Here is a 14891-nt window from a genome sequence, read left to right as displayed (position 1 = left end):
GTAAATCATTATATAATATAATAAGTCATTATCCTTGCATGATGGAACAAGGAGAAATTTGAAATTCTCTTTTTTAAGAAGAAACATATTTTCTAATTTTTCTGTACTGGACATGAATTAATTGTGTAATAAAAAATAACCTGAAGAAAAGTTACACCCCATGTCCACCTTAGGGTGAATTATTCAGACTGACAAATCTCTGATAAAAACAACAAATCATAACCATGTAGTATTTCCTACATACCAGGGCCTGAGCTAGTTTTCTGACAGCAGTACTTCCTACCTGAGGTTCAAGGGCCCCCAAGGTCAACAGATGCATTCACAGGCTCTCTTGAGTTTCAGAATTTAAAAATTGTGCTTTTAGCTCAATGAAAATCATGCATGTATGATTTTCACTGAAAAGCAAAAAGTTATACAGATGGATGTATACAGTGACTTAAACAGCAGAGAGAGAAAGATACAGGCTACTCCCAGTTTTCCAGGCTTCCCGGTCTCTATCCAGCTGGGGGAGCCTTGAGTCATTGCTTGGAAGAGAAATGCCTGGAAGAGCCCCTTAGCCTTCATTAGAGAGAGGTGAACCAGAAATAAGGGAATGTTCCTGACCCAGGGATCGAACCCATGTCTCTTACATCACCTCCACTGGCAGGTGGGTTCTTTACCACTAGTACCACCCGGGAAGCCAAAACATACCAAGCCAGAGTCAATCAATCAAGCCCACATCCACTCATCTATGTATTTGTCTATGGTTACTTTCACACTACTACAGCAGAACTGCGTAACAGAGACTGTATGGCCTGCAAGCCTAAAATATTTACCATCTCATCCTTTAGTTTGCCAACATGTGGGGTAAGCTGGTAAGATTTGGGAGACTGTATGTTCCAGCAGCTAGTTATTTAACATCAATAAGAGAGGCAGAAAGGCTAAATGGCAGTGCAAGCTGCATACAAAAACTGTTAGAATACAGAAAGTGATGGGAGAAGTGTGCACAGCTCTTTATGGACCAGACTTGCTGATCTCTGAAGAATTCATGTTCTGTGTGTACAAGTCTCACTGTGCACAGGATCAGTCAGGCAGAGAGCCCATCTACAGAAACACTAATTAACAACAGCAGAAAGTAAGATGATGCATCACCCTGGTTCACCCAGGATGGAGTGTGGAGCTCTTGAGCTTAGGACTTCAAATTTTAAAACAGGGAAAGTCAGCTCTTTGGTGGTTAGGATTCTAGGCTTTCACTACCATGGCCCAGGTTCAATCCCTGGTTGGGGAACTGAGGTCTCACAAGATACATGGCATGGCCGAAATAAATAAATAAAATAAAACAGGGGAGTCCTGAGCAGGACTGGCATAAGCTGGGTATCCTAGCAGAAATGTTCTTTATTTTTCCATTAAGAAGTATTTAAAATTGGGGAGGTGTGCACTGTAAGTCAACTGACCCATTAAAATAATGGACTAATATCTAAAAATACATTCATTGCTTAAAAGGACAAATAATAATATGATAATCTGATGTTTCTTATGAAAATCAAAAATTCAAGTTGACAAGTAAAACATTTAACACCCGTTAAACCCAACATCAGTGATTTAATTTCAACAAAACATCATCTGTTGCATTAATGTTGTTAATTTGTATTTTATTAATGCTATAGTTTTATTTGCATTTAATTTATAATTTTGTTTCGGTTGCAAAAAGATATGGAATTTGTAACTAGCATTTTACATCTGTATGTGTTTAAGTAACATTATAATAAAACAACTTTGGGCAAACACTGAAGTTTCAGGAGAATTAATTTTCCTTTTTAAAGTGCTTGTTTTAGAAAGGACTTTCAGATCAAAAGACTACTATGATCATATGTTAGTATTTATGTAGCAAAAATTGTGCGCTAATGAGAATAATGCTTCTAGTGACTTATTAATAAACAACAGAATTCCAAGCAGAAGCTACTGCTACTGAAATTCCACTACATATACCTTAAAAAAAAAAAAAAAAAAATCCTAATGACATCTTAGGGCTTCCCAGGTGGCGCTAGTGGTAAAGAAGCCTCTTGCCAATGCAGGAGATGCAAGAGATGTGGGTTTCATTCCTGGGTTGGCAAGAGCCCCTAGAGCAGGAAATGGCAACCTGCTCCAGTGTTCTTGCCTGGAAAATTCCATGGACAGAGGAGCCTGGTGGGCTATAGTCCATGGGGCTGCAAAGAGTTGGACGCGACTGAGCATGCACACATCACATTTTGTGATGGTAAGGCTGAAAAGATGGTTTTACAAACTTTATTGGTAGCACTATAATGGATACATCTTCAGAAGGCTATGTATGTCAATACAAAGTGAGAATCTGAAGATGTTTTTTACCTTGACCAATAATCCTACTCAGAGGGAACTTTCCTAAGGAAGTTATTCAACAGGAACAAAAGGGATATAGATAAGGACTATCTTTAAAGAGTTACTTATTAAAACCAAATCAAGGAAACAATCTAAACACCCTGTGACAGGGATCTATTTCATCTCATACATTTTTCTGTTGTATTGCTCATCACATTTGAATGGTTTGTTTGACAACTGTCACCCCATTAGACAGAAAGCTCCATGAGAATAAGGGGCTGTCTCTTTGATTTTTTTCCCCTGAAAAATCAAAGTACTACTTTACTAAGTGAGTTATTTTATACAATATGAACATCAATATAATTAAAATTGTGAAAAAAATTTTTTATAACAAGGATGGACTGATTTTCAGATTTCCAAACCACAGTCAACTGTACATTTACACAGAATTGCCTTTGCATGAAGCCCAAAAAGGAACAGCATAAAAATGAGTGTTTCTGTAGCCCCTTAATTTTTGCTGATCAACAGTTTGTTAGAAAAGCAGCTGCAGGTTTTTATCAAAGGTCTGAGACATTACATAATAAATGTAGATTGCAGGAATTAAGAACAGATATCAAAATATTTGGAATATAATATTAAGTAAAAATAACACAATATGTATGCTAGAACTCCAAGTGTAATATATATATACATGGAAATGATTATACAAAAATGAAAATAATTATACTGGGATGGAGGAATCATTGGATAATTTTTAAACTACTTTAAATATTCTTTAAAGTTGTTGTTTTAGTCCCTCCAAAATGTAAAAAGAAGGAAAAAAATCTTTGCTGCTATATACACCAAACATGACTTCATGGTAGGGATGAAATGACCATGAGGAGCTACCCCCGACTCACTCCCAGGCACTCAGGTTTCTTTCTTTGCTCAAGGGTAGAAACATCCAAAATACTCATATATCCTAGGTAGCATAATCCTATTTTTAGTAAAAAATCTGAAACAAAGGCAATATGCTTTTAAAAGACAGGGGAAAGCCCTCTAAAGGGATCCCTCTTCTCGACAGTGCATTTGCTGGTTACGAACAGCAGGGGGTGCCAAAGGGACCACTACTGTCCCCAGGAGATGGCCAGGAGGGGCAATGTCACGGCCCCTGTTAGAAAAGCTTAAACTGAGAAGACAATGCAGGCTTTCCCCTAACAACCAGGACATATGTATAAGACTCAGGTGCTCTACAGACATGAGTGGACAAAAATCACATTTTTATTTTAACTAACTTCTGATATTTCCTGGAATTATGAAGGTGGTCAACAAATCACAGTTCTATGAGCAGTACTGGTGACTCTGTCATGAACAGAAACAGCGTCATTACAGCTGTGGCAGATGCCTCAAGTACCATTTATACTTATTACTACCTTGAAACAAGAGACCTCAGGAGTTACTGTTAGACCTGCCTCTGGATCTTGTCATTTAATGTATTGATAAAGCTAGTACATATATCACAAATTTGTTTAATAATTTGATAACTATTTAAATATAATTGGATTTTCTTGTACTCTGTGAATATTATTCTCTACATTTACAAACACTTTTCTGAGAAGGGCTTCTGTAGGCTTTAGCAGACTACCAAAGGCACAGACCAGGTTAAGAACCTCTGCTCAGTCTAAAGGAAGGCAACTGAGAAGAAAATAAAATTTGATTTGAACAAAATTGGAGAGAAAAAGAAATATTTTAAGTCACAAAAGAGAAGTGATTGCAACACACATTTTCAGTTTGGATTCCTTGATGAGAAAGAGGAAAACATCAAATTTTTCCTTCATAAGGTCCGAAGTGCCCCAATATTTCCAGAGGCTTGGTACATAGACACAACTTTTGAGACAGACTTAATACAATTTACCCCAGGTGCAATGGCCTGGAATAAGATGCAAATGTTGTCCCCATCTCTCCAGAAGTCATCATTTCATGTTCACTCTCCAGATACAAAATATCATTCATCTGATAAGAAAACCAAAATCAAATCCAAAACCCTAAAAGGCAGAGAGGTAAGATACTGAGATAAGTAACAGTGTCAATACTCACATTCGAACAAAGAGCGACTCTTTGGATGTCAGACCGGGAGATGAATACTTTTCAACCAGGGCCAAAGTACTGAAGCCAAACTTATGAATGGGCTCGTTGGAATCCAGTGGGGGAAAGTCTGTGTCAACCTCCCCGTCATCCTCGGCAATATGCAGGCAGTAGGCACTGACATTGTCACTGTAGGGAAATCAAAGAGGTAAGTGAACACCAGGGTACAGGAGGGATGCAGAGACCAGAGGTGTGGTGGACGGCAAGCCAGCCCAGACACCGCTGCTCCTCACCCTGAAGCCTGGGTGCAGTGAGATCTCCCAAACCCTGCTCCCTCCGATAAAGAGAAAACACACACACAGCAGTGCGAAGGGGGAGAGACACAGTGTGAAATGAGGATGTTAACACTGTTCTATTCTTCCAGTGACTATTTACGGAGCATCTGTTATATGTAAGACATGGGACTTAATGCCTTAGATCAAAGACGAGATTTGAGTATAGACCCTCAAAAGAAGTTTAGTGAATAGCAGCAGGGGGAAGGAAGTACTACATTAGTTATAAGTGTAAATAAAATAAATATCATAAAAGAGAGACAAAACTATAAAGGAGGAAAAATTATTTGAAGGGAGTCACAGACCTCTGATTTATGTTCAGGATTAAGAAAATATCTGTGCTCTAGCTCAGAAGAAGTGCTCAGGGTAACCAAGACAGTCTTTACTGTTCTCCTTTTTCCGAAGAATATCGGGCTCTCTTGATAGATCTGATTCTAAACACCAAGGACACTTAACGCAGTAAAAGCAAATGACCCAATTTATCCTGATGTAGATAACTAAGCTTCTCAACTATCAACACTTTTGGACTTGTCTCACTTCCCTAGAACGTCCAGTCAGTACTCCCAGACTCCAGCTCTGCCCAGTTTAGAATTGACACTTCTTCTCCTTTGAGGAAAATAAAAAGTCAATTTGCTGAAAAAGAGTGGGAAACTGCACCAACATAAAGAAAATTTAACACTGAAATAACTAAAATGCTTGAAGATACCCTGCACCAAAGTTCAATCGTGAAACTGCAGATCTGCTAGCACTGAGAGTTTGAACCTAATAGTTCACAAGGAGGTAGGATTCTAAATTCTATGGCTTAAATTTGGAGTTTAAATGATATGATTGATGCTTAAATTAATTAATTGCAAAGTGTATGCTAATTGTTTAATTGGTTGCTTGATCTATATAGATCATTTTTTGAATTAAATGAGTTGATTTACAAAGTTTATTGATTGGATGTGACAATGAATTATTTCACTGACTACCTGATTTGCAATTTTCCCAATTAATGCACAAATCTTTAGCTGCAACTCTGCTTATTGAGAGAGAGCCTACTTCAGGTAATCTATACTCAGTCTGTCATGACCAAGAGATATTTATTATATAAAACAGGTAATAAGGACAGATTAAAATTAATGGGAACTGTAAATTTACTAAATGGATGGATAACAAGAAAGTAATCTGGCTATGTTTGTCACTATAAATTTCATGTGTTTGCAATGCTGTTAAAATTTTTTTAAATTCATCTCTGAATGGTATGGGAAACTTACCAATCTTTGCAAAAGGTTACCGACTTCAACACAAAACAGTTGCAGAAGCAGAAGAAAGCCTTTCAGATGAGGAAAATATCATAGGATAATAGCTAAGGGCTTTGTGTCCAAAGAGACTTGAATTCAGACTGAAGCCGCATTGCTCGTGGGCTATGTGAGTTCAGAGAATAAGCTTCATCTCCTTCACATCCCACTTCTACAAAAACGGTACAATTACCCAGAGGTGGCTGTGAAGTTTTGATGAGATGATATATGTAGTGCCTAGCGTATAACAGAGGTAGAAAAATAAATGGTAGTAATGATAATAAAGTCAGATGGAAAATAGCTTCAACGGTTAGGTCAACCCTTGAAGACAAATCGTGGATGCATACTAGAGCAACGAAGCAACAGTGAAACTGGGAGACATGTTCTACGTGCCAATTGGAGTGAAGGTGTCCGCTGTGCTCTAGCCTTGGGGCCCACTGAGCCTCCGGGAGTTTATGAACAGGGAAGACACTGATGAAGCAAGCGATGGACAGCACAGATTATTTACTGCTGTGTAAATCATCCTGAGGAATGTCTGTGAGTCCCCAGCACCACAGAGGTTTCAAGGGCAAATAATAAGTCTATTGATCAAAGCGGAAAGCCAAACATTGGTATCAGAAGAATTCTGCTTTGATTGTCATGGGACGCCCCCAAATCCCCTCCAAACAAACTCGGCAAATGTCACAGGCTAAGCTCTGAAAGCCAAAAGACTCACTGCGCCAAGTGCTCTTCTCCCCCAGTTCTTGAATATAAAGTGTGACACCACGTGTTCATTCAAAAAGCAACTGAAGTGCCTAGGCTATGCTATAGTCTGTCCTGAGCACTGGGACACAGCAAGGAAAAGAATGAATAGTTCACCCAATTATACAAATTAATGGAAGTCTTCTCTGGGTCATCAGCAAAGTTTAGCAGTAAACAGGGCTCCCCTACCAAACCCTTAATTGAACATATAAGGGGGGAAATGACTAAAATTCCATATGCTAGGCATGGATATTGGTTTCTCTGTGCCTGTATACAGGAATCATGAATAAAAGAAGCTACTGCGGTATACTCTGACTTCTAAAACTGCTCCAGGACTCCAAATTAGTACTGGTACAACAGCCACTGGTATCACGGGCTACATTCACCGAGTACTATGTGCCAGACACTCTGCACAGTGGTTTAGATACATGAGCTCATTCCACCTTCCCACCAACTGTGTGAGTTATTACTTCTATTTTACAAATTACAAAACTGAGGCTCAGTCAGGTTAAGTGGTTTGTTCAAGATTAAACAACAGGTATGTGACAGAGCTGAGATTCAAACTCAGGCAGTCAAGAGCCCTCACTCTTGACTCCCATCTACCCCTCTGCCAATGCCATGGTGTGTCAAGATTTCCCAAGGTCCTTGTTCCTACAAGCTTACAGAAATGCTACATACACTAAAAAGGAAACGAAAACCATGACACACATTTATAAAACATTAGAAGCTTAGATTTATTTCAACCTCCTCGCTTTTACAAATAGGAAATAGATGCCTATTTCAAAGAAGAATAAGGTGCCACGATCACCTAATTAAATGGTGGCAAAATCAGTTTCCAGAGAACTCAGGTCTCCTTACTTCTCTTTCATTACACTTTGATCACTTCAGAATTTAGTGGCATTTTGAAGTGGGGAGAGAAAAAGAGAGGGAGCTTTAGGTCCCTGACTCAGAAACACGCCAACTATAGGTATCTAGAGCTTCCAAGATGATGAAAATGGGGCACCTCTTCATGACAGTTTGGAAGGAAGAGGGGTTTTTCAGTCAGATCCGGTTTTAACGCTAACACAAACAAGAACGAGCTATGTGGCCAAATCTGTCTGAGTTCCATTTTCTTACTCGTAACAGGCTTTCTTTGATTTCTTTAGGAGAATCATTTGGATCTCAAGTTATTCTCCCCTGTGTTCTTACAGAACTTGGCTGTTACTTCTGCATATAACTTACCATACTGCTCTTTTTCTTATTTATGTATCTATGTTCTCCTAAAGAGCAAGGATTCTATTGTCTTTGCATTCTCACTTAAGAGTAAAATGGCTGGCATTTAGAAGGTACTTAACAAATATTGGTTAAATGCAAGAATATATAAATGTGTAGACTGAATCACTCAACCCATGAAAAAAACATACTGGGTATTATTAATGATGTGTGTGTTAATGAGAAGAGGAGGAGTAATCAGCCTTTCTTTTTCTTGCTTGTCACACTGATATCTGTTAGCCAAATGGGGTTTTCAAGGCAATGCACATGTGTAGAGATTGCAATTCAAGACAAGGAAGAAGGCCTAGGAGAAAGAGAAAACGAAAGAGGCATTCTTACAGTTCATTAAGATGTGAGTACTGGCATCTCAGTTTTTTATGGAAAAAAAACAATAAGAAATTATTACAACTATATACAAATGTTCAATTACATACATATAAAAAGACTAGAAGAAAAGGGACCAAAATGTTTATAAAGATTATGTTAACATTCAAGCAATGAGCACTTTTTTCTAACTTTCTATACTTTCCAGATGTCCCACAATGTATATGTGTGACTTTCATTTTCCTTTCTTGATAAAATCCATGGAATTCTCCAGGTCAGAATACTGGAGTGGGTAGCCCTTCCCTTTTCCAGGGGATGTTCCCAACACAGGAATCGAACCGAGGTCTCCTGTGTTGCAGGCAGATTCTTTACCAGCTGAGCCACAAGGGAAGCCCTTCTTTATAAAATACTTAATTAAATTTTTAATAAGGGTAACACATTCTTACTGTGGACAATTTAGAAATATGGAACAGGACAAAGAAGGCTGGGCAATCCTCTCACTCCACTACAAAGAGAAAATCATTCATCCTAGAGACTCTGAGCATAGCCAGCCTGGTTCACACATGTGGTCATTTACTCTACCAGGTTTTGGAATTAAGGAGGAAATAACCACAATGACTGCAACAGGGTCTGATAAAAATTAAACAACATAATTAATTGCACAGTGCCTGGCATGGAGAAAGATTCTCATTTTGCCAAAATTTCTTCTACCACTTTTAAATTTCTGATTACACAGAAGCTGAATTAACTATCAAGAGTCCTGTGTGTGTCACTACCAGAGGGAGAAGAATGATCAAAACACTCACAAATAAGTACAGGACAACTGGATCTACAAGAAGAGGCTTAATTTTAAGAGTTGGGTTGGCATGGTTAGAGCAGGTCCTTTGAGGTACCATTGAGTTTGAAAGAGGAATGAAAGTTTAAATAATGAATGGATGTAAAATGGAGCCTGCTATCAAAGAGAGATCCTTAGGGGGGAATATTTACCTCCAAAGCTTTAATGAATACAATTAACTGAATTTCACTTATTCATATCTTATCAAATAAAGCTAAATTTTTCAGTACAAAATTTTATCTCACTGAATTGTTGACCGATATTCACTTTATGTTCAAATGGCAGTATGGCTTTTATGAAGAGACAGAAGCCGTAAGCCCATAAATAGATGGCATTTAGTTCATAAATGAAAATTCAGGAGCATTCCACGGAGTACCACAGATTTCTACCAAATGTAGAAATTCATTTCTTATCTTTAGAAAATGCAAAACACACTGAAGTATGATCATGAGACAGACTAATGTTTGCTCTTTTCAAATGAAAGATGAAATAATGCATGATTCTGAAATGTCTAGAATGCTCAATACATGAGCTTTGCTGTTCAGTTTGGTGAGAATCAATATTAAGAGTATGTCAGGCATTAACAAGAGAGAAAAAGATTCCGACGGTTGCAGCTCAGAAGTTCAGCTCTTTGAAGTCAGAAGTTCAGCTCTTTGAAGTCAGAGTTAAAGATTTTTAAGACTCCCAAGATTTCCTTTTCTCCAAAACACATCCCCCATAAATGGAAAGTAAAACTCATAAATAACATCATAAGACTTGTCAAGCCACAGCAACCTCAGACGGGAATAGTTAAATCTAAATTCCCTGGTAAAGTTTTAGTGAGAAAATGCCCACTAATTTTTAAGCAGAAGCAAAACCTTCATATAGTTCTGCCTAGGCTCCTTCTGGGTCACTTTCTGTTGCTGTGTCTTCAAGTCCCCTGACCACTACGCACTTCCTCCTGCCACAGCATTGCTGCCAAACCGTTCCATCCGCCAGATGCCTCGAGCCTCACTTTCTGAGGGAGCTCCCCCACTCCCCCTACACCCCTGGTTCCCAGGTGACGCTCTCACAGTGGCATTCCTTCCCTGCAGAGCACTTAGCTCAGCTTCTAAGCAAACATAATTTGGTTTAATTATTTGAATTATGTGCCCATTTCCTTCACTAGCTTGTGGAATTCATGGAAGAGAAACCATATCTTGTTCCACTCACCACTGTACACCCAGCAAAATGCCTGGTATATAGCAAACACTCAATAAATATTTACTGAATGCATGAATGAATACAAATGATAAGTGAAATGAGCCAGTTACAAAGTGCTATTACACTTGATAATTTCTTCTTCCCGACCAAACTGTAAATTTTTTGAGTGCAGCAACTACATTTCTCTTGTTCTCCATTTTATCCTTGATACCCAGGGTCTGGAACTCCATAAATATTTCCTGAATGAAGAAATGATGAGGGACTTAAGTCTTTGAGATTAAGCAGGGTATCAAGAGAACAGTGAGAAAGATGTTTCTAAGGAAATGGCAGAAGCAGAAGCTGTATGTCAAGAAGCTGCCAGTTAAAGAATGTGATGTGTTGGAATGTATGGGAGCATAGCTGGGGGTCAAAATGGGAAGGGCGCGTCAGGCCGTTATTATTTAGGTAAAGGGTTCTCTGTGATGACTCTAAGGAGTATAAATTAGAAGCAGCAATCAAGAAATGGGAGAAGACTACACCATGGTGGGGATGCAGACAGAAAAAAAAAAGAAAGGGGGGAGGGACAGGGAGTATAAAGAACTCAAACTGCAAAGCTGTCAGAAAACATACAATAAATATAAAGTCAAATGTTCCTAGATACTTTGATAAGCCCATGAGGGCATCAGTGTATCACAGCATGGTACAATTATGTGAGCTATCAGAAAAGGACTAAATTATGCTATTACTGCTGAATTAACACTAGGATTGGTTGCAGTACTAGCTGCTGGAGTTACAGTATTTAGCAACAACAGAAACAAACATTTACGGAGCAGTTGCCACGTATTTTCTCATTTTAATTTTATAACTACCCTGGTAGGAAGTTCCTATCCTCATTTGACACACAGGAAAACTGGAATACACAGGCTGAAGTAATTTATCCGAGATCACCCTGATGGTCAGTGCCAGAATGCAAACCCAGACAACGGCTCTGAATCCCATACTCCTGACCACTGTTATATACGGATTAAGAAGGCAGATGAAAATGTTACCACAGGTTAGAGAGCGTCTATGAAAAATGGCAAAAATAAAGAAACCTCAATACTGAATGAGATAAACCTCAGCTACCTACAAGGTCCACCAAGTTTCCTAAGGACTCTAGGTAGCTGAGTTTACACGAGAATAAACTGAATCCACAGTGAAATCCGTTGTGTGGCTGGATCATGTGCTGGTATACTCTACAGGTGCACTTCCCAAACCCGTGGTTAGTGAGCCCTTATAACGTGTGTGTGCGTCTACTCAGTCGTGTCAAACTCTGCGGCCCCACAGACTGTAGCCTGCCAGACTCCTCAGTCCACGGAATTTTCCAGGCAAGAATACTAGAGCGGGCTGCTATTTCCTCCTCCAGGGTAATCTTCCTGACCCACAGATCAAACCCACCTCTCTAGAGCTTTCTGCACTGGCAGTCAGATTCTTTACCTCTGAGTCACCGGGGAAGCCTGTTGGAATGTGGCTAGTCTGAATTGAGATGTGCTGTAAATAGCACATAAACACTAGATATTGAAAACGTGACCCCCAAAATAACAAAAACATCTCAGTAATACTTTTGTATCAATTACATATCGAAATGATAATTTTTTCTATAATGGCTTAGATAAACTATTTATGAAAATCAATTTCACTTCTTGGAAATGTTTTAAATATGTGATTACTAGAAAATTAAAATTATAAATGTGGCTTACATTTGGAGCTTGTATTATAAATTTTTTTCAGCTTTATTAAAATATAATTGACATGTAACACTGTGTAAGTTTAAGGTGTTGCTTTGACATTCTCACATGTTACCAAATGATTACTACCAAGTAGCATTAGCTAGTACCTCCATCATGGGCAACATTTGGTACTCTTAAAGACTTCTCAGAAAGAATGACTCCAGAAAGAATGAAGAATGAAATAACTCCAGAAAGAATGAAGAGACGGATTCACAGTGAAAACAACATCCAGTTGTGACTGGTGATGGAAATAAAGTCTGATGCTGTAAAGAACAATATTGCACAGGAACCTAAATGTTAGGTCCATGAATCAAGGTAAATTGGAAGTGGTCAAACAGGAGATGATAAGAGTGAACACAGACATTTTAGGAATCTAAAATGGACCAGAATGGACGAATTTAACTCAGATGACCATTATATCTACTACTGTGGGTAAGAATCCCTTAGAAGAAATGGAGTAGCCCTCATAGTCAACAAAAGAGTCTGGAATGCAGTACTTGGGTGCAATCTCAAAAATGACAGAATGATCTCTATTTGTTTACAAGGCAAACCATTCAATATCACAGTAATTCAAGTCTATGCCCCAACCACGAATGCCAAAGAAGCTGAAGTTGAATGGTTCTACGGTGACCTACAAGACCTTCTAGAACTAACACCAAAAAAAGATGTCTTTTTCATCATAGGAGACTGGAATGCAAAGGTAGGAAGTCAAGAGATACCTGGAGTAACAGGCAAATTTGGTGTTAGAGCACAAATGAAGCTGGGCAAAGGCTCAGAGAGTCTTGCCAAAAGAACGCGCTGGTCATAGCAAACGCCTTCTTCCAACAACAAAAGAGATGACTCTACACAAGGACATCACCAGATGGTCAATTCCAAAATCAAGACTGATCATATTCCTTGCAGTCAAAGATGGAGAAGCTCTATACAGTCAGCAGAAACAATATTAGGAGCAGATTGTGGCTCAGATCATGAACTCCTTATTGCCAAATTCAGACTTCAAGAAAGTACAGAAAACCACTAGGCCATCCAGGTGTGACCTAAGTCAAATCCCTTAACGATTATACAGTAGAAGTAACAAACAGATTCAAGGGATTAGATCTGATAGACAGAGTGCCTGAAGAACTATGGACAGAGGTTTGTGACATTGTACAGGAGGCAGGGATCAAGACCATTCCCAAGATAAAGAAATGCAGAAAGGCAAAATACTTGTCTGAGGAGGCCTTACAAATAGCTGAGAAAAGAAGAGAAGCAAAAGGCAAAGGAGAAAAGGAAAGATGTAAAAGATGCTCAATGTCACTCATTATCAGAGAAATGCAAATCAAAACCACAATGAGGTACCATTACACGCCAGTCAGGATGGCTGCTATCCAAAGGTCTACAAGCAATGAATGCCGGAGAGGGTGTGGAGAAAAGGGAACCCTCTTACACTGTTGGTGGGAATGCAGACTAGTACAGCCACTATGGAAAACAGTGTGGAGATTTCTTAAAAAACTGGAAATAGAACTGCCATATGACCCAGCAGCACCACTTCTGGGCATACACACTGAGGAAACCAGATCTGGGGGAGACACGTGCATCCCAATGTTCATCGCAGCACTGTTTGTGATAGCCAGGACATGGAAGCAACCTAGATGCCCATCAGCAGACGAATGGATAAGGAAGCTGTGGTACATATACACCATGGAATATTACTCAGCAGTTAAAAAGAATTCATTTGAATCAGTTCTGGTGAGATGGATGAAACTGGAGCCCACTGTGCAGAGTGAAGTAAGCCAGAAAGATAAAGAACATTACAGCATACTAACACATATATATGGAATTTAGAAAGATGGTAATGATAACCCTATATGCAAAACACAAAAAGAGACACAGAAGTACAGAACAGACTTTTGGACTCTGTGGGAGAAGGCGAGGGTGGGATGTTTTGAAAGAACAGCATGTATATTATCTATAGTGAAACAGATCACCAGCCCAGGTGGGATGCATGAGACAAGTGCTCGGGCCTGGTGCACTGGGAAGACCCAGAGGAATCGGGTGGAGAGGGAGGTGGGAGGGGGGATCGGGATAGGGAATACATGTAACTCCATGGCTGATTCATGTCAATGTATGACAAAACCCACTGAAATGTTGTGAAGTAATTAGCCTCCAACTAATAAAAAAAATAAAAAAAAAAAAAGATATATCCATCTGAATGCAGAGTTCCAAAGCATAGCGAGAAGAGATAAGAAAGACTTCCTCAGTGATCAATGCAAAGAAATCGAGGAAAACAATAGAATGGGCAAGACCAGAGATCTCTTCAAGAAAATTAGACCTACCAAGGGAATATTTCATGCAAAGATGGACATGATAAAGGACAGAAACGATATGGACCTAACAGAAGCAGAAGATCTTAAGAAGAGGTGGCAAGAATACACAGAAGAACTATATAAAAATGATCTTAATGACCCAGATAACCATGATGGTGTGATCACTCACCTAGAGCCAGACATCCTAAAATGCAAAGTCAACTGTGCCTTAGGAAGCATCACTACGAAAGCTAGTGGAGGTGATGGAATTCCAGTTGAGCTATTTCAGATCCTAAAAGATGGTGCTGTGAAAGTGCTACACTCAATATGCCAGCAAATTTGGAAAACTCAGCAGGGGTCATGGGACTGGAAAAGGTCAGTGTTCATTCCAATCCCAAAGAAAGGCAATGCCAAAGAATGCTCAAACTACCACACAATTGCATTCATCTCACACGCTAGCAAAGTAGTGCTCAAAATTCTCCAAGCCAGGCTTCAACAGTATGTAAACCAAGAGCTTCCAGATGTTCAAGCTG

The 14891-nt window shown here is 39.1% G+C and overlaps 1 protein-coding gene across 10 annotated transcripts in view; it reads right to left on the bottom strand.

The window, feature by feature from the left end:
• The window catches only part of MAPKAP1 (MAPK associated protein 1), a 228102-nt gene that overhangs the window by 101087 nt on the left and 112124 nt on the right, over positions 1-14891 (bottom strand). For all 10 annotated transcript variants that reach the window (XM_043916842.1, XM_043916845.1, XM_043916844.1 and 7 more), the window contains one exon: positions 4393-4569. In XM_043916842.1, the coding sequence (XP_043772777.1) occupies positions 4393-4569 (177 nt within the window). The remainder of the gene's footprint in view (positions 1-4392; positions 4570-14891) is intronic.

The sequence above is a fragment of the Cervus elaphus genome, chromosome 11 (assembly GCF_910594005.1).
Source record: "Cervus elaphus chromosome 11, mCerEla1.1, whole genome shotgun sequence".
Lineage (NCBI taxonomy): Eukaryota > Metazoa > Chordata > Mammalia > Artiodactyla > Cervidae > Cervus > Cervus elaphus.
This window is presented reverse-complemented; position numbering and strand designations above follow the sequence as displayed.